At 48.9% G+C, this 22,495-nt stretch overlaps 1 protein-coding gene across 3 annotated transcripts in view; it reads right to left on the minus strand.

Moving 5' to 3' along the window:
* The window catches only part of MSI2 (musashi RNA binding protein 2), a 392,697-nt gene that overhangs the window by 366,885 nt on the left and 3,317 nt on the right, over nt 1-22,495 (minus strand). For all 3 annotated transcript variants that reach the window (XM_082603568.1, XM_082603567.1, XM_082603566.1), the window contains exon 5: nt 20,304-20,345. In XM_082603568.1, the coding sequence (XP_082459694.1) occupies nt 20,304-20,345 (42 nt within the window). The remainder of the gene's footprint in view (nt 1-20,303; nt 20,346-22,495) is intronic.

The raw sequence follows: 22,495 nt of genomic DNA on the forward strand, positions 1-22,495 counted from the left end.
AAAACAAAGGCTTTCTTCCCAGGAGGGGAGAAAACGGGTATCCTTGAACCCAAAGAACCCCCCTCCCCTGCCTACCCTCGCCTCCCAGAAAGTTAGCTGCCCCCTAACCTTGAAAAGAGAGTATGTTCAGCCGCTCCTGGCTCAACAATCAAGTTGAGGAATCCTTATCTTAAAAGGCGAGTCCCAGCTGAGGGATGCAAATCATCTTTTAAAAGTTGGAAAGAAGAAACTTCTGAGAAACCGAAGCTACTCTGTGCACCAAAAACTTCGTCCCTTCCTCCTACGAGGCTCCTAGAAAGGGGAGGGGTTAAGGGCAAAAACAGATCCAAAACCTGATCCCTGCTCAGCTCAGAGCCTCAGTGAATTGTTACCAACCCGCCTCCCCAAATTCTCCACCTCTCTGCTCCCATTCCCACCAAGCAGCTGCCTCCCCCAGCGGGGGCAGGAGATGGCACCCTTAAGTCCTCCCCCCATGCTTCTCATCCCTATGGTGACCAGAAACACTCTTCATTCGGATAAACAGGAATCCCAAACTTAAAAACTTTCTTCTTCCCAATAACTGTCTTTGACCATATTTTAATTAAATGATTTCTTTAAAAATTGGGGTCAGGAGACTTCCCTGGCGGTCCAGTGGTTAAGACTCCACGCTTCCACTGCAGGCGGCACGGGTTTGACCCCTGGTCGGGGAGCTAAGATCCCACATGCTGCGGCCACAAAAAATAATTGGGGTCAGAGCGTTTTATGTGTGATTATAGTCAAACCACACCACCCCATCTCCTCCTTCAACCAGCCTGACCCCCCAGTCACTTAAAAACATGTATATTTTCTGGATTTCAAAGCCAGCTGTGGCTGCACAGCTGTAGGCAACAAACTCGTCAGGAGAAAAAAAACACTTATACACACCTGTGAAATACATACCTAGAGCACACAGGTTTACTTTTTGTTTGGAGTGAGGGACATGAGTGCAAGTTCTGGTCCAGTGGCTGAACTGCAAACACCGTTGGGGGAGGGCTGTGGACAAGCACAGGCCTGGGCCTTAAGGACGCCTGAAACCAGGGCCACCTGGGAACCTCACAGCCAGGCGTCGCCCGGACAACCCCTCGGGGGTGGAGGGCCGGAGGGGCCTTCATTAAAGAGAAACAAGTCCACAAGGATGAAAAGAAACCAATACCCCAACACTGCTCAACTCTGCAGGCCCCTTTTTAGAATGAAAAAGGAAAACAAACCTTGGGCAGTGCTGATCCAGGGCATCAGAGCAATGGGCTTCCCCGCTGAGAGCCGCCCTGAACACGCTTGAAATCGCCTAAAGTTGCCTATTTTTGTTGGCATCACGCCCCTTTAAGAGTGTTTGCAAATACAGAGCGATAGATATTTCCTAACCGAAGGGTCTCCTGAGAAGGAACAGAGACCCGCTGGGCACACTGTGAACGCCCCCCGAGTCCCCACCGAGCTGCCACCTCAGCTGGGAGCCCCCACCGAGCTGCCACCTCAGCTGGGAGCCCCCAGGCTCCGGGAACGCACCCCCTCCCCCCTACCAAAGACCATGCTCCTGGGGCGGCCACGTGTGTCCTCCACCCTTTCACATCCTCCACCACCTCTGATGACTCTGGAGCCAAATGTTCTCTTCCCATTCCGCTGCCTTTCCAGGGTCTGGATGGCGTGTTTTTGTCACTGTTGTGTGTTGTCGTTTCGAGACGTTTTTGGTTTGGGGGATTTCGAAGAAGACCCTTCTCTGCTAGCCCGTCTTTATTTTGTACCTAAATACACGTTCACATGCTCTTTAAGTGGCTTCAGGCTTGGCATCCATCTCAAACACATCTATAATGGATCAGGAGGCAAAATCTGTTTCTGATTATCACAGACAAATCAAGCCCCCCCTGAGCTGGAGAAGAAGATAGGAGCTCTGGTAAGGGTCCGGGACACGAAAGGACTTCTGGGTCCTCCTGCCCACAGAGGAAGCATTTCAGCCCCAGGGGCTGACATTACTGCCTGATGCCTCCGCTTATAAACTTCCCAGCCACCCACTCTGGAGAGTTTACGGGTGGGGACTCCACAACTAGTGTTCTCTAGAAATCCTGGCGAGTTTGAAAGGGGAAGAAAGGGAGTAGGGAGAGGCCCAGGAGCTCCCTCTCCCTGCAGAAAGGCAAAGCCCCTACGCAGAGAACACGGCTGCGGGAAGATGGAAAACATATTATTGTTTAAAGAGCAACAGAGGGTTGCCGGACACGGGCCACTTAAAATTAAATACAACTCCAGTCACAGCCGTTCGCGTGTTCTTTCGAAAGCAGAATCATCCCTGCCAGAAGGGTGGCCTTCCACTCAGGGACCCAGATGTCTCCTCAATTATTAAAGCTTTAATAGGTGGCCACCCACCTGCCCTGGACGGCAAGCCTCTTCTACGACATATTTTCTTAGGAAAAAAAAAAAGTTTTGCCCTCCGTCCACAGAGCATCAAGTAAACGCTTTAGGGAAGGTGAGTAGTATCTTGTCACTGAGGTAAAGGACTCCATTATAAAACCTTCAGAAGGATCCTCAAGGCACATCTACCTACTGTGACGGCGACGTAACGCAAAACCGAAAGACAGGCTAAAACATGGCCCCCTACACACCCTTTCCTACCCCCCTCTCACCTCTGCAGAACACAGAGGGGAGAGAGGAAGCAGGGAAGGGGGCGCCCTGGGACCCGGACGCTCCTCTGACATGAAGCAGCATCCTCCCCTCCTGAGAGACGGGCCGGCCACACACGTGCTGCTTGATCACATCGGCGAGAATCGCGGCTCGGAAGCCCGCACTAATTTTAGGATGGGGTTCACTCTGCAGCCGGGGTGGGTGGCGGGGAGGCAGGCATTCTCCAGGCCTCCGCCTTGTCTCAGTGCAAAATGAACACCCTGCAGGATGGCCCCTCGGAGGAGCAGCAAGGCTTGCAAAGAGAAACTTCCAGACTCCTGTGATCTGGGAATCCTTGGGAAACACGGGGCTGGCCTCCAGGCTGCTTTCCAGCCTCTCGAAGCCCCTTTGTGAGCGTTTCCGTCTAAGCGCTCCCTCTGACCGCGAGACCAAACACACCTCGTCTGAAACGAACCCCAGGGACCCCAAGGAAAGACACGAGACCCCAAGGTCACCAAGGAAGGGACACCCACGCAGCCTGCAACCGAGCCTCATCTCCCGGCTTTGATCTCAGAGGAAATAAAGCCAGAGAAGTCAGAGCAGGGACAAACAGCCAATGCTGATGTCCCCTGTCAGCCACTTCAACCTGGTTCCACGGAACATCCGAACTGAAGACACATTTCAGATTGTGTTTTATCTCCACCAGGATCCTCCACCTCCGTCCCGGGCATCCTTTGTCTGCTCCCGGCCCTGATTTCTCCCTGAGTTACCCCACGGAGCAGGTCTGTTGCTGGGCAGCTCTGGCAGTTTTCAGTCAACCTGACTGCTTTACTCCAGAAGGTCCTTTTTACACAAAAGGCCTCACTGAGGAAGAACGGCTCACCTTTGATTTGCTCACCTCTCACATGTAAAGATGGCTCGAGGCCTCTGCTGAGCACGGCTGCACTCGGGAAAGCCTGACATGCAGTCTGTTGGGGAACAAGGCTTTTTCAAGCGTTCTCTGGAAGGCGTGATCCTAGCTCGGGTTCTGCTGGAAGGGAGAGCTAAGTGGAATGGGCTGGAGCAGAATCAGCCCAGGAGAACCCAGCCAGAGAGGGAGCAGCAACGCCGGTTTGCTGGGAGGCACTGGGAGAGGGAACCAGAGGCAAAGATACACTCCCTGAAACACCCTATGTGTTTCTGTAGCATTTATGATCATCGTCCTCCAATAATGGATGCCGTAATAAGTTGTTTAATGGATATGTCCCCTGCCAGATGCAAACGCAGGGACTGTACCCCACTCCCCAGCTTTGGTCTGACTCGGGGTCAGAGCTCCAGTCACTTGCTGTGCGGTGAGCCAATCAGTCTTTCACCCCATCCGCCTCTGCACGGTGAACTCCAGACCGGAAGGAACAATTTGCCCCACCCCGCAAAAGCCAAGCTGCTTAACTGCTCCCACACTTCCTCCGACTTGGAGGATCTCTCCTCTCGAGATGCAGCTCCCGGAGGCCTCCTCTGATAGGCCTGCCCTGCCCTGCCCTCTCCTCCTCTGTGCCCCTCCTGTGCGTGGTCCAGCCGAGCACGGCCACTGCCCCTACCCTAGCACCCTGCCTGGTTTATATACCTGCTTCCCTCCAGCCTGGGAGCTGGGAGGGCAGGGCCAGTGCCTGAGTCTGAGTCGCTACAGGGCCCGAGAGCACCCTAAGAGACTATGTTTGTCCAGTACATGGCCTGGGCTGTGCTCATTTGCAGAGACCCCCTTTTTCCCCTCCCACAAGATGCTTTCTGCCACACTCCCTCTTCCCATCCTCCCTTCAAGGGAATAAAAGTAATAGTATACCAACACCTCCTAAGGCTTTTCCGCCTACGACACCTGATCAGGCCCGCCCCCGAAAAGGAAGTCAGGCTGTAGCGGGTGGGAGCCGGCTGGCCACAAGATGCCGCGTCCACCGCTCCCCGGGGCAGGTGGCCGAAGAGGGCTGGACCCGCCCCCACTTCAGACATTCCTCCTGCACACACCAGGCATGAGAAACAGGTGCTGGTGCCTGTTTTGCTCCAAGAGGGGAGGACAGTGGGAGAGGAAGCAATCAAAAGACAGACCCTTTGTCTGCCCAGCACACGACGTTCTGAAATCGCTAACGGCCTTTGACCAGGCCTGCCTCGGTCAAGCAAGGCCTCTGAATTTCAGAAAGTACCAGACGTGGGCTTCCAAGAACTAATGTGAGGCTCCACATCACTTGGCGATCGGCCCTCCTTTTCTCCCTCTTCCCTCCTGCTGCAGCTGAGATGTCACACACGGGGAGGATGCGGTCCCCACACCCGTGAAGCTGTCTGGTGCCCGGGAACACAGGTGGGCCCACTCCACAGCTTCCTCTGCCCTGCAGGGTACACAAGGCAGCCGGGGCCCACGCCCTGGGCAGTGGCGGATCACGGCCCGGGTACGTCGTCATCTAAGCTCCGGACCAGGCATGTCAGGCAGACGTCGCCTCCTTGACCGCAAATCTCCCTCTGCAGGAGGCTCTGTCCAAATCAGAACGTCAATCTGTGCAGCGTGGGTGTCTTCTGGAGGTGGCCACACCTTGGCGAATGTCTTGGGCACCTTCAGTCGGACCTCTGCAGAGCTGTTCACAGTCAAAGCAGCTCACACTTATCAAAGTGCCAACCACGCCCCAGACACCATGCTGAGCCCTTCATGAACACCCTCAGGCAATCCTAGCAACACCCCTGCAAGGGAAATACTAGTCTTACATTATCCCACTTTACAGATGGGGAAACTGAGGACCAGCAAAGTTAAGTGAACTTCCCAAAGTCCCACAGCTAGGAAGTTATTAGGCCAGAAAGAAAACTCAAAGACTGCCCACCTCCTAAGCCTATTCTCTGAAACCCTAAGCGCAGCTGGTTCCCACCACATACCCCCCCATCTTTCCTCAGTCTACAGATGAGGCAACGGAGGCACAGGGCTGCCAGGCAACTAGCCCAAGCTCAAGTTCAGCTACTCAGCACCGAGCTAAGAACGAGAAGCCAGGCCTCTCCTGCTGCGTCTGGAACATTCACATCCATGGTCAGCGGCCCTCCCTCCTGCACCCTCCACGCCCGGCAAAAGGAAAACCAACCCAAACCCACAGGCCAAAGAAGAAAGGTCCCTAATGCGATCCAGCCTGAAGCGAGCAGCTGACTGGCTGTCTGGGGCTCCTGTCCCCTAACTGGACAGTGGGGCTGGTGGCTCTCTCTGTCCTTGTCCTGTCTGCCACCCTCCCCAAAAAGACAGAGTAAGCACTGGTAAGGCTTGGAAGCAAGAACCTAGAGCCTCAGCACAAAACGAAGCATCTGCCTGTGACCTGGCACTAACAGGGGCACCTGCCTCAGAGGAATTCAAGCATCACCCAATTTGGAAACTAAGGAAATGAGTCGTGCCTCTTTCAGGACCTTCCCTTACAGAGAAGGAAACCGAGGCAAAGAGCAGCGGCGGCAAACCGGTCCCGGCCCCACGAGGCTGGGGACAGGGAGAGAGGCCAGAGAGAGGCAGACCTTGCTCCGGACCCAGACGCCCAGCTCTCGTCATGTTCCTCCCTGAAGGCCCAGGAGAATCTGTTGCATTTCTTTAAGAGACAGGCCCTCATCCCTTTCTCTCTCTCTCTCTCTCTCTCTCTCTCTCTCTTTATTCCCTTGGCTTTTAAACCCAGAAATTTTCACCAAAAGCAGGCACGTGCAAAAAGAAGCCACCTTTGTCACGACATGAAGCTCCCTCATCAAGCCACTGAGGTCTAAACTGGTTCCTAATTAATATTAACCCTCCAAATCAGAGTCATGCTCAGAAAACCTTGGATGAAGAGACACAGGGCGGGAGAGGAGTCTCCAATTTTCTTCTTACTTCATCTGGAAAATTAAGAGCACCGCTGATTTGAACAAGAAATCATCAAGGAAAGCAATCACAACTCCACACGGCCCATAGCGCGATGGACTTGGATGTATAACCTGCCACTCTCATGCCCTGAAATTAAAATGACTGTGGCAAGAATAGCAGTGATGGCCTGGCTTTGTCCCTCCTCCTTCATCCTCAGCAAACATAAAAACCCCAACGGAAGAGTCTGGAGGAGATCAGGCTAGAGATCTTCCTTAGCTGTCACAATAAACCAGCAGAAAACTGGTCGAAGACTCCACACCTCAGTCCACCAGATGCAGGCGTCCCCCAAGGCTCTTTACCTACAGGATAATGACGGGTGCAGGGAACACAGAGCACTGGAGGGGGAGGGGTGTCTGGAGACCCTCCACTCCAGACCCAACATTTATTTGCTGTTTCTGCATTAATTACAATAAACTGCTTCATAGCCTAGCAATCACTTAATGGAGCAGCAAATATGGCTTTTTCCCTACAATTAGTCAATGTAATCTACTACTAGTCCCCTCCTCCAGGCCACCCCTTTCCACCCTCTCCATGCTAACACTCACACACACCCCATTCCCCCAGCCCAGGATCCACTTAAAATCATAATCTTGCTCTCCGTTTCCAGCAACTCCTGGCCGGTGGATTCCTCCTGACAGATATGAAGTGGAGGGGACGAATTTGGAAATGAGCAAAGAGAGGAGGACAGGCAAACTGCAGATGCCCTAAGATGCTGGGGGCTCTCCCATCCCCCGCAGCAGATTTGAGGGTCAGGGACCCAGCAGGCGATAGCTGGGACCCGTGGGCATTTCCTGGAGCACTGCCAAACGGACTCCCACTCACATGACTGAACCCACGGGCTTGTGGATCAAAACCTAATATTTCACGTCCCCAAGTAAAAGTTCTGTGAAAAGGTCACACACACCCCATCCCAAGGTTCTCCCTCCCTCCGACCTGGCCTCATTCACAGCTGGGAGCCCGTCTTTTCCTGAAGTTATTCCTTCCTTCTAAGCATCCCCCAAACCTCTTCAACCACCCAGCCAGCGCTTCCAGGGACCACCGAGGGTCAGAGGAACAAGCCCACCTTCAGAGACTTGCTGACACCATCTAAGCTTCCTGACAAAGTAAAAGTACTGCCTTACGCTTGAAAATCCGGGTAGATTGCGGCTGCCAGCATCCCTTCCTTAAGATCTGCTTCTCTCCACTCAGCGCGCTAAGGACTTATCAGCTGACTTTTATTCTCATCTCCAGCAAGAAAAGAACACTTTGCATCTCCCTCAGTTTCAAGATACAAAAGAAAGAAAAAAAAAATTCCCTGGTCATGAGGAAGAAATTAACATGTTCTGAGTGTCAACCACACACCAGGTGCCTTATCTACAGTGTCTCATTTCAGACCCACAACTCAATCATCCAGTTTTTTAGGTGCAGAATTGAAGCTCGGAAAAGTGTGGACACCTTTCTAAGGTCACAGAGTTAGTGCAGCGAGATTCAGACTAGGTCCCTGTGAGCCCGAAGGCCGTCCGTGCTCCTGTCAAAGCACAAGGCTCGTGTGTTACAGCACACGCGCTTGTCCGGACCCAAATCACATGCAATTCCACTCAAGTCGTATATATCCATATACGAACACAATCCACGTGTGTGTGTCTATATGCTCTTGTGTAGTTCTCGAATATTACATTTAAAAAAGTAGGAAGGCAGAAGACTGCTGCCCTTAAAACAACAGTCCAACTACCAAGGCAGTCATTTTGCCAAACCTGCCATAGGACATCACCCTTCCTGACAACACGGGAACTCACATATCACAGCGCTGTGTGCCAGACACTGTCCTTAACACTTTAAATGTTAAGTCATGTAATCCTCACAACAACCCCACGAAGGCAACACTATCTCCATTTTACAGATGACAGAACTAAGGCACAGAATATTTAGATAACTTGCTCAAGATCACACAGCTGCTAAGGAGCAGAGAAAGGATTCAAACTCAGCCTAGTTCCAGAGCCCGTGCTCTTAAACACTAAGCCATACCACCTCAAGAGAAAGGAATAAAAATAACAAAGTCAGTGATTCAGTGCACGGTGGGGGATGGAGTGAGATCAGGCCTCCATTTGGAGCTTTCTTCCCCATATTTTCAGCCCCAAACCTGTATGACCCCAACTCATTCCCAAGCTGGTCTCACGATTTCTCTAACATGAATAATTGTTCTATTCAAACTCTCCTGTCAGTACCTAAGACAAGAGCCCAGAGGGCCTGAGGAGCCGGTCTCTAGGCAGCTTTTAAAGCCCCTGCACAGGGGGAGATGTTTGAGGATGTTTGAGTTCAAACCCCCAAAGCACTTCCCGACACTTGGGGGGTTTTGTCTAGATAGCCCCGAAAAATGGTCATTTCCCATAAGCACAATCAGTCCTTCTCCAGGGATGCCCGGGGGGTCTGATCATTCTCACTCCATCATCTCTTACAGCTTAGGGAAGAACTCAGGTGACTGTTTCCACGGTACCTTCTGCTTAATCCACTGGGGTCATGGTGAAGCGGGGCAGTGAGGAGAACTAACGCTGTGAATGCACAGGCTTTGAGCAAACAGGATGATGGGGCGATAAAGGCAATCACAACATGCTAACGTGGCAGCGAGCCAAACGCGAGCTGCCCAGGCAGGACTTGTGCTCAAAAGCACTTTAATAGAATTCTTTCAGCAAGTCCAGCAGAAAAATTCATAATGAGGTTCCCCCTCCCCACTGCGTCAGTCAGGTTCTACAGTTGTGTGGATCCAGTGAAAAATCACTTTTAACAAGGATATGGGACACGTACGGACGTTAACCTGAACATCGTGTACTGTAGGGAAAAACAATGATCAAATCCGTGGATTTTTACTTTCAAAGTGATTTAAGTAAGGCATTCTGCCATAATCAGCTTTACTACCCCTATTAGCACAGGAAAACAAGTTCTGAACCTGGCTCCCTAGTGAAAAACGCAAAATTTGTATAATTAAAATTATTTGTGAAATTCAAACACACTTTAATTTCCTAAGGGTCCCCTAATCAAGTCAGAAGTTCTTACTAAAACCAATTATCTGCTTTGAAAACAGAAGAGGCAACAGATACATGTAGCAGTCTTGGGGAGATTCACAGCCCAATCTTTTCCTAGGTTCAAGCATCCTGATTTGATCCTTTTTCCCCAGGTGAAAGAGACAGTGAACCTACTGACTGGCTTTTATTAAGTGTTATGTGTTTAACCATTTTTGTTTGCCTTTAGCTACAAAAATGACATATTCGAGAGATACTCCAGAGGGAACTGAGTTGAAAGGAAAAAAACCAAAAAACAAAAACAGGCATGTGCCAATAAATACACACTGTATTTCCACCCACCCACCCCACTCCAGGTCCCATGTAGATTTTTTTTCTTAAAGATCTCAGAGCAGATTTTCAAACACTTGCCCATTACTCTTTAGAAGGCTCATGCCAACACCAGGATGAGGAATCAGATAGAGATTCCAGCCTCATTTCTGGAAGTGCCTGACAACCGGGTCAGGTACGCCCTCCCAAGGTCCTATCCAGTAAGGCAGCAAGACGCAGGCTCCCCACCTCCTTACCAGGTAATCTACCTGAAATGTTGTAGCTTTTCTTGAGTAACTGGAAATTCTTGCACAAGAGCAACATGGAAATACTCTCTAAGGCACTAAAATATTTAAGAAGCAGTTGTTGCAATGTTCCATCTATACCATCAATATGAAATGTTATCAGGCTAGGGCTTTAAAAAAAAAAAAAAAAAAAAGCCATTGGCCAACAGGCCTTCTCTTCCTGCCTCCCTGGAATCCATCTCAGAGATGAGGATATTGACTTCTCACACTCTTGGCCCTGGTGCTCCAAGACGGCCTCACCAGCCACCCACCCAGGCCCCAGCAGATGCTCAGAAGGTAAAACAAAATGCCTCCCGGTTGAAAACTTGACTTTTCAGTAAGTGGGAATACAGCCCTCGCCACACATGGCCTCTCGAGGGTGGAGAATACTGCAGCCACATGAGCAGGATTTGGGGTTACAACTTTCATTGGAAGACAGGAAACTCGAGTGCGTCGTGCACACACACACGTGTGCAGAAGGAGACACGCTCAGCAGAGGGCAAGTCCTGGGAACCGTTCTACCTCGCTGGACAGTTGCCCCCCTCCCACCGGAGCCGCCACCTCATTAATGTCACTCAGCATCACATTTTGCTACACTAGGTCTTTCTGCACTCTGTTCCCGCAGGCAGCCCGAAGCCGGCTCCGCTGCCATTGTAAACTTCAGCTCCTTGGGAAACTATCAAAAGCTTGAACTGGAGAAAAGAAAAAAAAAACTTTCCAAGGGCCTCTCTGCTCACATTTTCCCCTCCTCCAGTTTCTTCTCTTTGGTGCTTTATTCAAAATCACTACACACACAAACCATACTCTGAAAGTCACTTAAAACAGGCCGGCTTTAAAAAGAAAAAAAAAAAAAAGCTAGCGATTGCAGGGGCCTGTGTATTTGCAATTGCCCAAAGAGAATAATTCATTTCGGTGGAGGATACAGATGAAGCCCTGCATACATTCCCACACCGTTTTCTGCCCTTCAAAACAATAAAAATGTAAAAACCCAGACGAAGGAAGGCCCGGGGTGGCATGAACAGACTCTCTTGACCCCCAAGGAATTTATTCTCCTGGATCTTCTAAAGCACTCCGTCCCCAGAATGCATCATCAAGACCATTTTATTAGATTTTTCTAAACCCTTGAAATTGTCACATAATTGAAACAGAAACAGCAATTTAGAGCTCTGAATGGATTTCTTAAAAAGAAGACTCTGGGCTGGCCCAAGATCCCCTCCTTGGCCGCTGTTGTCCCTAACCTAAATTTAAGGCCCTTACGTACAAAACCCTATTTATCTTTAAAATCCTCCCCTGCCATAAAAGTTACACGTTCCCCTAATGCCTTAGATTTCAGGACATTTGGGTGAAACTCATCCCAGACAACAGGCTAAAAAAAGAATCCATTAGCATTAACTTGCCTGTCACAGCCACTGACAAATAAATGAATGTGATGCTTTCAGATCAGTCATTGGTGGAACCACCCCCAGGCAGATAAAGACCAGGGGACTGGGAGACAGAAGGCTCACAGGGACACCTCTCACACAGCGGTGTCTTGGCTGTCCCCGGGCTGCTCCTCAGGACTCCACTCTCAGGAACAGCAAAAACAGGCATCAGATGCAGAAAAGGAAATGCATTCCCAATGCCCATGGAGTATCCCCAAGATAAAGGATGCTCCCTTCGAGAGCCAGGACCCCAGGCGGAGACCGAGTCACTGACACAGAATTTCCCAAACCTCAACGTGCTGTTCCATCCATCACCCCTAGAAAGGGCCAGCAGTACCAATCAACCCACGAGCGACTGGGTAAGGGCCTGTTACAATCTGGGCAGTGCCGTCTCTGGGGACAGTAACAGATGCCTACACTGGACCCTCTACGTGCAGATATCACCCTAGGCCCTTCATATGTGTTAACCTACTTAATTCCCTGAACAATTCTAGGATGTAGGAAATACTAAAATCCTCATTTTACAGATGAAGAAACGCAGGCACAAAACCATTAAGTGATTTGTCTAAAACTCTGTAGCTAGTAAGTGGCATTTAACTGTGCTAAACAGCTTCTTAAAAAATAGGCAATAGAAACTAACTTGAAACTTCCTGACCAGAGGAGAACAAATGCTACTCCTCAGCCTGAGCGTTTTATAACAGTCAGGCAAAGTGCAAGAACCTAAAATCTACCCACTCGGGTTGGATGCAGTGGGGCTGACTGGTTAGGAGGGCAAAGGGACTTGGGATTCAGACAGACTTCAGACCAAAGGCCAAGCCTGACCCTTACTAGTTCTGTGGCCCTAGGAAAGCTTCTTATTCCCCTCGGACTCAGTTTCCCCATCTGTCAAATGGAGAGAAGACCAACTAATGCCAAGGACTGTTGTAAGGACTAAATTAAAGATTAAGCAGATAGAGGCTTATATGGTTCCTTGAACATATACTGAAACACAACATGTGACAGTCATTATTCTGAGTTTAAGACTTTTCTTTTTGATTATTCAAATAAAATAAAGAAGTACCCTCCCTAAGAATAACTTCCCAGAGAGTTGGGAGCTTGATGCTATCTACCCTTGAAGGAGAGGGTGAAAAGGGACACCTTGCTGTATTTGGGAGCCAAATACTGTCCCAACTGGAGCAACCATCCTCAGCTGCTACTACAATGTACTACGGGGGGCTCGGGCCCAAGACCCCGCCTGTTCACACCTCTCACACCGCACGGAAGGCAGAGGTCATGATTCCAAAACCTCACGTCCCGCACACTAGGCAGCCACTCACCCAAGGTGACCCCAAGCAGACACTACCTGTGAAATCACAGGTCAGGATGCTCTGAGCCACAGAGCAGCCGTTGGTGTCATACAATCTGTGATTTCCAAACCTCAGTGTCTACACACGGTAAGGTCAAGATCACAAGTACAAAACTTTGGAATTCTGTCTATATCACGGTCCCTTGTTAAGGAGGCAAAAAGGAGAGGAGGGGAGAAGGCGGAAACAGGAGAATGATAGAGCTCCCTGTAGCTGCCACACGCCCCACACATCAGGGGTGGTATCTGCCCAGAACATCACTCCTAAGAAAGGGTCGAAAGAACGCAGTATGAATTATGCTTAAGGCACAAGTCCAGGGCGGGAAGTTCTCCATGAAACGGCACAGCCACAGTCCTAACAGGGACCCAGCTTCTACACTGGTCCAGAAGAGCTCAGCACATGGTACGGAGCAGCTCCATGGTCCTGCACACACACAACAGGTTCCCCAGCGCCTGCCCCACAAAGCACAGCCACATCTGCTTGGCCTGGCATTCAAGGCCTTCCACGAGCTGGCCCAGCCTGCCAAGGAGGCCCCATCCTAGAGCTCCCGGCAGCACACACCCTTTCCTGCAGCTGCAAGTCCCAACCTCCTGACCTCCTGGCCCCCAGTAGGAAGAACTGCATTCCTGCCATTCTCCCTCCCTACCTGTTCTTCAGAATCTGGGGCAAAAACCACCTCCCCCAAGGGGCTATCTTCACTCCTCCTTCGAAATGCTGTTGCGACCTCTCTTACCGTGCTTATTGCATCCTCTCCTGTAGCACGGGCAGGACCCCCTCCCTCCAACCTAGAGGTAAGACCCCTGAAGATAAGCGCCGTGTCTCCTTTGCCATCCTGCATTCACTCTATCTAAATGGAGGTCACAGTGTGCAAAAGAGCACGACTAAAAGCTGAGGGTTATTTTTTAATTAGTAAAATATGCTTGTGCCTTTATTGCCCAGTAGAGGCAATAAGGCATGAACCTAAGGAACTATAAAACCCAGAACAAAGCCCCTAACACAGAGGTTGGTCCCCGGTGCTGGGCAGAGACTGAGAAATAATTACTGAACACTGAATGTGGCATCTGAATGTATTAAAGACATGGCCAGTGCCCACCCCCGTCACTCTTACCCTGCTGAGGTTCTCACACCGGCCGGTGTGTTGTATACTTTGCTCACCGCTTCTCTGCCCCATCAGAGTGAAAGCCCCACGAGGGCAGGGCCTTTGTCTTATTCTCCACACCATCCCCAGAACCATACACAAGTGTCTGGCACATGGCAGGTGCTCAGTAACGTTTGGTGAATAAACGAATGAATGAGTGAGTGCCCTGCACAATACCTAATGGATGTATCAGTACGGTTTTTGCTAATTTATTATTGTTGGAAGGGCCATAACCAAAGAAAAGGTGAAGTGCTGTGAAAATCCAGAGAAAGAAGTATTACGTCCAAGAAGCGGGGACAGCTTCGTGGAAAAGGTAACGACTAACTTGGGCTTTGGAAGAGGGGTCTGTTTTGTACAGTAGAGAGAAGGAAAGGCAGTGCAGATGGGGACCCACAAAAGGGCAGCTCTTCAGAGAAGGCGGAACACTCAGGTTCTAAGCAGCAAAAGGTTAGATGAGTTGGGGAAGAGGTTGGAAGGAGACCCCCATACAGATCTTGAAGGACCTTGCCTCCCAGGCTAAGTTTAAAGTTTGTTCGGTGGGCATTGGGAAGCCAAGGAGGGTTTCCTAAATCCCCTCGAAAGTGGGTGCACACATAGACAGTGAGCAAGTACAAACAATGAAAGGAGCTCTTAGTAAATGAACACACCAGATCAAACAAGAGGGCAGAAATGAGGAGCCCCATCTCTGTTTTGTGTTCTCGGGGCTCTTGGCCGGAGAACGTTCGGGGTTTAAAAATACAAAATAGGACAAAAAGAATGGATGCAGCCTCAAGAGGCACCCAGGAGGGTCAGCTGATTCCTCAGAGCATTCCTCCTTCTCCTTCCCCGGAGGGGCACAGGGGTCTCACCTGTCCGCCAAAATCACCTGACATAGAACACAGGCCCTCCAGCATCCGCGTGGACTGACCTTAACACTGAAACGAAAGCATGTGAGGAGAGGCAAAAACCCAGGGAAAGGACATTTGTAGGAGAAGGTGCCCTCCCCGCCCCACCCCCGAGCGGACACCTGCTGCTACCGGGAAGGAAGGAAGCAGCCAGGCTCCCCGAAAAGAAAGAAGCTAAGCCACTAATCCCCCCGAGGCCCTCGCTGCTACGGACGAGGGCTGCAGACACCCCACCACATCCCTGCTGGCGACAGAAACCCACCGGCAGGTCGGTTAACTGTGGCTGCCCCGATGACAGCTGCACATCACCCACGACCTGCAAGACACTAGGAGGACCCGACCCACAGCAGCAGGGGAGGCCAGATGTCGAAAACTCACCCCTCGCCCTTGAGAAGCTGCCAAGAAACTGCTCCCCCGGAACAGGACATGGGCGCGTGAAACACCCAGGCTGCACTGAACCCATCTGGAGAGCCTTCCAGGGGGCAGGAAAACCCGGCTTCTAGCTCAACCTTGCCACAACTTAGCTATGTGGCCTGTGGCAATCGACATAACTCCCCTGAGCGTCAACTGCCTCCCCTGTGAAAAAGGCAGGCTGGATTCCACGCGCTCATTTAACAAACAGTTACCAAATGCCAACCATCAGCAGCCCCCTGCCGTCAGGGGGCTTACATTCCAATGAAGAATTTTCTTAGGGCATTTGCACCATCATGTTTTTTTTATTCTACAAAAATAAGTCTATAATAATAGTATCAGCAGACCTTTGCCGGGTGCTACTTGGTGCCAGGCTCCCGGCAAAGACTTCTGCATTCCTCTTGAAAACAGCTCCAGGGACTTCCCTGGTGGTCCAGTGGCTAAGACTCTGCACTCCCAATGCAGGGGGCCCGGGTTCGATCCCTGGTCAGGGAACTAGATCCCACATGCCTGCCGCAACTAAGAAGCCCACATGCCGCAACTAAACATGCTGCAACGATGATCCCGCGTGCCGCAACTGAGACGCAGCACAGCCTAACTAACTAAATAAATACTTTTGAAAAAAGAAAACAGCTCCATGTGGGGTGCTCCACGATCCCAGTTTTAAAGGGGGAGGAAACTGAGGCTTGGCGGGCCCGAGGTGATTTGCCCAGGGTCACCCGGCCGTGACCAAAGGCAACTGGAGATAGGTTGAACAAATGAGATCTCTCTTGATAAACAGATAAGGTTCTGGCCTCGAGAAATGAAGGAGGAAAATGATAATCAGGGGAGTGGGGAATGCTTTATTATACATGAGGATAATTAGGGCAGATGGTGAGTTACGCCCAGACTCACTCTTGCCCCAAGATGCTAGGCTGTCTCTTGGTTTCTCCACACAAGAAAAAGAACCCAAAAGCTTGAGCAAAATTCTTCCAGGTAGACAACACTTCTGCCCAAAAAGACCGACAAAAGGATATGACATGATTGATCCCAATCATCCCCGTTTCTCCAACGGCTCAAATTAAGTCATCTTTTTAGAGTAGCAAGACCGCTTTAATCTTTAAAGATAGAGGGGAGGGAAACTCTTACATATTTTACCAGATGAAGTCACCATCCGGAGAAAGAGAAAGATACAGAACAGACCTATCTTCTTCTGACCAAAATGTACTTCACTAATTAACGGCCACTAGTCTCCAAAGAGCTTCCCCTCGACTAGTTAATAATGCCCATTACACTTCACTTGAGATGTGAACATTTCTGTCGCAAAGAGGGAGAGATGAACTGCAGGATTCAAAACCCTTCCTTGGGTTGCTCGTTAAAATTCTCGTCAAAACAGATTTTTATTTATGTGCTACATTAAAGAATATTATGACAGTCCTAATATGAAATCTGTTCTTCGCTGCCGCTGATTTTCTTTTGTATTCAGTTACAGTTTCTTTCCACCAGTCTTGTTTTAACACCTCCATGGAATATTTCTCTGGCAAGTGTTAGCACGGAGGGAGGGCCAGAGAGCAGGGAAATGAATCTTAACTGAGAGACACCGTTGACGCATCATTGACAAGCTCTTCACCCAGTCCCGGAGGAGAGGCACAGCTCACCTTGCCACTGAGACCCTAACGCAAACGCACAGAAGTTTTACTGGAGACAAACAATAAATAAACAAGGCTTGAGTTAACGTTCGACTCTTCTGCCAGCTGGGTTTTGGCCTCCAACACTCCCTTCAGTCCGAAATCCCCCTGGTCGGACTCAAATTCTATCGGAAAATAACCGTTGACAAGGAAGACGCTCTCTCCACACCCTGCCCCAGTTCCCAACCACCACACCCCGTCCTCAACCCCAGAGCCCTCTGAAAGATGCTCTGAGGGCTCGGAGGTTGAGACACACCAGTGTCACACAATGGTATGACATCACAAGGGTTGGGCGAATCACCCAACCGTGGAACTTCGAGTTCCGGAGGTGCCGGCTGTGGTTCCGTTCCGCACAGCCTGGTGACCGCTCAGAGCCACTCCACCTGCATACCTCTCAGGGCCCCCGCAGGACAAATGCCGGGAGAGGGCCCAGTTCTGGGGCCAGGTTACACCACTTCTCAACCCAGCTGTGCCTTGGTTTCCTCATTCAGAAACTGGAGATAATACTAGCACCCACCTCACAGGGCAGAGGTGACGACTGAGGGGGTGAAGACACATCATGTCCCTACCACAGTGCCTGGCACACAAACTCAATTAACATTGTCAGTATTACTAGACCTCTCACAGGATTAGTGTGAGGGCCTCCCCAAAATAACAAGAAAAACATTAGGTAACTAGACCAGAATGGAAAAGAATACGAAAAAGAATACATATATATGTACACACACACACGTGTACAACTGAATCACTTTGCTGTACACCAGAAACTAACGCAGCACTGTAACTCAACTGTACTTCCATAAAAGAAATTAAAAAAACTAGAACAGCAGATCCCACATATGGTATTACCATAGGCTAGCTCTTTTTTTAGGCACTTTACCTTTCTTAATTTATTTACTTCTCACCAAAACTCAATGAGAAACCGAGATGTGAGGAAGTTAAGTGATTTGCCCAAATTCACAGTTAACAAGTGGCACAGCTGGGATCCAAACACAGGCCGTTAAGCTTGAAAACAACAACAACGGTGATTAAACCAACAATAATGATGCTGGTGAGGATGAGGAGGATAAGTCTCAAGGCCCCGGCCCTGTGCCAGGCTCTTTTACTCTTCACGACCCCCTTCTGAGGGCGCTACTGTCATCACTCCCATTTTACAGATGAGCAAACTGAGGGTAGATGATTGCTCAGTGTTGCGGGACCTGGGATTCAGATGGAGATAGTGGATAGGAAAGTTCCTTGTAAAGTAACGCGTCATAAAAAGTAAAGTATTGTTATGAAATTCCTAGAATTCCATGGAAAGATGTCCTTCCCCAACTGGTTTGATGTTAGCTCACATCCAAAAGTCTGATAACTCACCTAAGCCAACCCAGACTCCAGGGGTGGGGGTGGGGGTGGGGGCACACTTTGACAAGTTTGAGAAATATTGCCTCATTTTTAAGTTCAATGCATCAGTGAAAAGCCAAATGCCAGAGTATATTAAAATAAAATATTGTCCTCCTGGTTTTAAAAAAAATGGGGGGTTGGGGAGGAGCAGCAAAGGAGAGGAGAAAACAGGTCAAACCCATGGTTTGACCAAGTCAGGGATTTTTCCAGTTTCCCTCTAGGGTAATCTGATCCGAGTTCTCGGTGATCAAATGACTAACCTGGAAATTTGAAGATTCACATTTATGGAAGAAACAGCAATTCTTCCAAACTGAGGAAACACTGCTAATCCTGGAAGCCTTCTGAAATGTCAAGGATCACACACAGTTTGGAAAGCAACCTTTAAACACTTAATACGGTCCCAAAGTTTGTGCTCAGTACAGAAATAATCTAACCTCTTTGGTTCAGTAATTCCTATTATTTGCTTAAGCTTTAGGGAAAAAAAATGCCTAAAGAAAATATTTCACTATTTTTGTTTAGAGATTTGTGTTTCCTTCTAAAGAGGGAAGGGGAAGGGAGGGGAAGGGAAGGGGAAGGGAAGACATGGAAGAAAGAGGAAGGGAGAGGGCTTCCCTGGTGGCGCAGTGGTTGAGAGTCCACCTGCCGATGCAGGGGACACGGGTTCGAGCCCTGGTCCGGGAAGACCCCACATGCCACGGAGCGGCTGGGCCCGTGAGCCATGGCCGCTGAGCCTGCGCGTCCGGAGCCTGTGCTCCGCAACGGGAGAGGCCACAGCAGTGAGAGGCCCACGTACCGCAAAAAAAAAAAAAAAAAAAAAGGAAAAAAGAGGGGGGGAGAGAGAGAGGGGAGGGAGGGAAGGAGGGAGGGAAGGAGGGAGGGAAGGAGGGAGGAAGGAAGGAGGGAATCGCATGGCAGGCTCCAACCTGAAATTCTCAAAATACCATCCACAACAGCCAACTATTTCTTCATTAATGTACAGAACCATTCCTTCCTTTGCAGCTGAAAGGTTCCACTTCTGGGAGACCATGCTTAAAGAAATAAACTGAATTTGCTAAAACCACAGCACTATCCCTTTATGACCTACAGTCAAACGCTTCACCTTTTCCCCTTTCCCTTAAAAGAGTGCCAAGACCACAAGATGCAGAAAAAGTATTTCTTCCGATATTACCCGGGGAAGAAAAAAGTATAATTAAAAAGTGCAAATGTAGTGGGGAAGCCATAGGCCCTTTAAATTTCACCTTAAGCTTTATGCAGCTGTGATAGTGTGGCCACACCTGGCAAGCTCAGGGAAAATTATGTTAACTACACACTTGGGAAAAGGTGAAGGCCTATCTCAAGCCTTTCAGCAAGCCTTGTCGTACCACTCCTACAAAGGGACAACGTTTCCAGCACTTCTCTGCCCAGGCACCAGCACCTGCACCAATGAGTAGCACTGCGGGCTTCAGGTGCGCCCAGATTTACCCAACCTACCTGAAACCAATACATCCAAACGCCTCCTGTCAGATTGAGGGCCTCATGGGTCTACAAAGTTGCTTTTCCAAGAAAGGACAAGCTGTTTACTTAAACTCTACTGCCCTCCATAAACTCTAAGTCGTAAGACCTCAGAAGAGTACCCTCCAACAAAGAATCACGAGGAAATGTCCAACTTTTCCTGATATGATCTCAGCGATGCTTAAAAAATAAATAGAACACTTGCATAAATATTGCAACAGATGGAGCTATGTCCTCCCAGGAAGGATCGGGCTTGCCCCTGCCCCCAGCGGGATGCTCAGAACCCACCTGGGGACAGCTGACTTGCAGACGCACGGTTATTTCACAGAGCGCCCGCCCTGGCCTCTCCACAGCCAGGTGCTGATACCCTGAAGAAACGGTGTGCACCAGGTTTCAACGCTTCCTTGTCACTGCTCTGCTGGAAACTTGAAATCTTTGGCAACCACCTCGGAGTGCTAAAATCCTATTACTGATTCTCCTACTTACCTTGGGTTGCGCTCGACGAGGAAATGCAACTTTGGGGTCAATCTGGGGAAAAAATGCAAAAGCAGGAGTCAGCTGCATGACTCCGAGGGGAGAAAAACAATTCTGACTAATCACCTAGTTATTAATCACTCATTTCTCAGGCTTTTAACCCAGCTTTTAGTAACTTCTCAGGCAACTTAAAAGCTTCCTCAAAGTTTGATCTAAACTGCAACAGTCTCTCCCAAAATGTAACCAACGTAGTGCGCCTTTCTGAAACATCCCACCATGAATTTCAATGTGTAATGCTGTAATACACCAGATCTCATGTGTTCTTATTTAGGCAAGGGCTTTGCTTGCATTAGGGCTTCATGCATCTAATTTGCAATGCACGGCTGGGAGAAAAGATGAGAACATCATCACTGAAAAAAAAAATCATAACCTGAAATTTACATGGAAGAGCCTTCCAGCAGCGCGTAACTGGATGGTAGTTCTCCTCCTCAATGATAACTAAACAACACAGGTGGGGAGGGGATTCCAAAAATTGTTTAAGTCAACAACGTCCAAAAAACTCCCCATCAACATGCAACACCATGCTCTGCTTGAATTAATTCACTCATCTTGGCAAAAGTAAAATTACCTAAGATGAATCAAAAGGATAGTTTGTTCTGTAGTTATACCTCAAAAGAAAGCAGGTGTCAAAAGAACTACAGAGCCTGAGTGGGTTCTTAACAATAATAATAATAAATTTAAATAAATGGAAATATCGGAGATAAATGCACCTGGATTTTCAAAATCACAGGGGGTAAACATCTATGAGCAACCTAAACCCATATTAGAAAAGTAAGGCCGCTATGGGGAGAGGATAAAAACAAACAAAAAAAATTACTGAAAAAAAGCGGTCAGAATCCAGTGCAACATTTAGGATATTCCCCCTACCCCAGCCCCAGTCTGAAAGGAAAAACCACCAGTACACCAGATCAGACATCCGCAGATCTGAATCAGGGACTGGCTTTAAAACTCTGAACAATTCCCACAGAAGCATTTGAGTCTAATAGGCTGATTTGAGGGGGGAAAAGTTGTTGGACAGAAAATATGGGTAAGAAAAGAATGAAAAAATATTCCCATTGTTAGTTTTCATTAGATTTCTAAATGTCACAAATCTCTGGGTAAAATTCAACACAGAGCGTGGCATGAATACAGCTACAAGTTATTTATTTATCCGCTTTGGCTTTCATATTAAAATTTTCCCCTTTTAAAATGTAAATCTCAACCTTGTTTTCAGTTCTGCCATGGGGGGCGGGGGCGGGGAGAGTAATGCTTTGGGAAAAAGCACAGAGGAGGGGGAAAGTCACACCAGAGCTAACTCTGTTCCCAGACTTAACAGCCCCTAGGACCTAACCAGTAAGACATAAAGATTTACCACTTTTATTAAGGTAGTTTAAAGACCTCATAAAAGTCTGCAGCATGTTTTCCACCTTTAAACATCACCTGAGAAATGAGAGATTACTTTGCAAAAACTAAAACAGACAAAAATCTCTGATCTAGGAAACTACCCTTTCATGGAGATTAACATTACCACAGCTACAGGTATATTCAGCACAGACTAGGAGCTGTCGACAGGAGAAATACAACAGGTGTGGATTTTCCATTCTGTTGACCAAACGTAAGACAGATATGTCTTTTCATAAACACTCTCCCAAAGTTATTATTTTTTTTTTTTAGCTGATCAGCACACAACTGTAATAATAAGTCACCTTGTTTGTGGGGTAAAAGGTGAGGAACGTGTCAGAGGTGAGGGAAAGGCCAGGAGCCAGAGGAGAGCAGGGAGAAGTAAAGAAAGCAGGGCGCTAAAAAATTCTATATAATCTAAAGTTACAAAACTCGAAGCCAATTCAGAACTCCTGTATAGGGTATTGCGGTAACAGCGTGTTATACCACAAGGAGAGATCTTTCGTGGGCCAAGTGTACACGTTGAGATCTTAAAAGGAGAGGACGGGTCAAGAGAAGTAAGGCAAATCCCAACCTTTTGTACATCCCTGTCAACTGTTTTTTAAAAACGAACGAAAAAGAAAACTACCAAAAATGAAACATTAGTTAGTTAAGTACAACTCTACTTACTGTAGCTACAAATCCTCTAGGAAGAGACTAGGGTACTATTTTGGATGTGAATGGCCGTTACCTAAACAAAGCTTTTAAGGTAACAGTAAACAAGA

Source organism: Mesoplodon mirus (assembly GCF_964341445.2).
Source record: "Mesoplodon mirus genome assembly, chromosome: 18".
In the NCBI taxonomy this organism is placed as follows: domain Eukaryota; kingdom Metazoa; phylum Chordata; class Mammalia; order Artiodactyla; family Ziphiidae; genus Mesoplodon; species Mesoplodon mirus.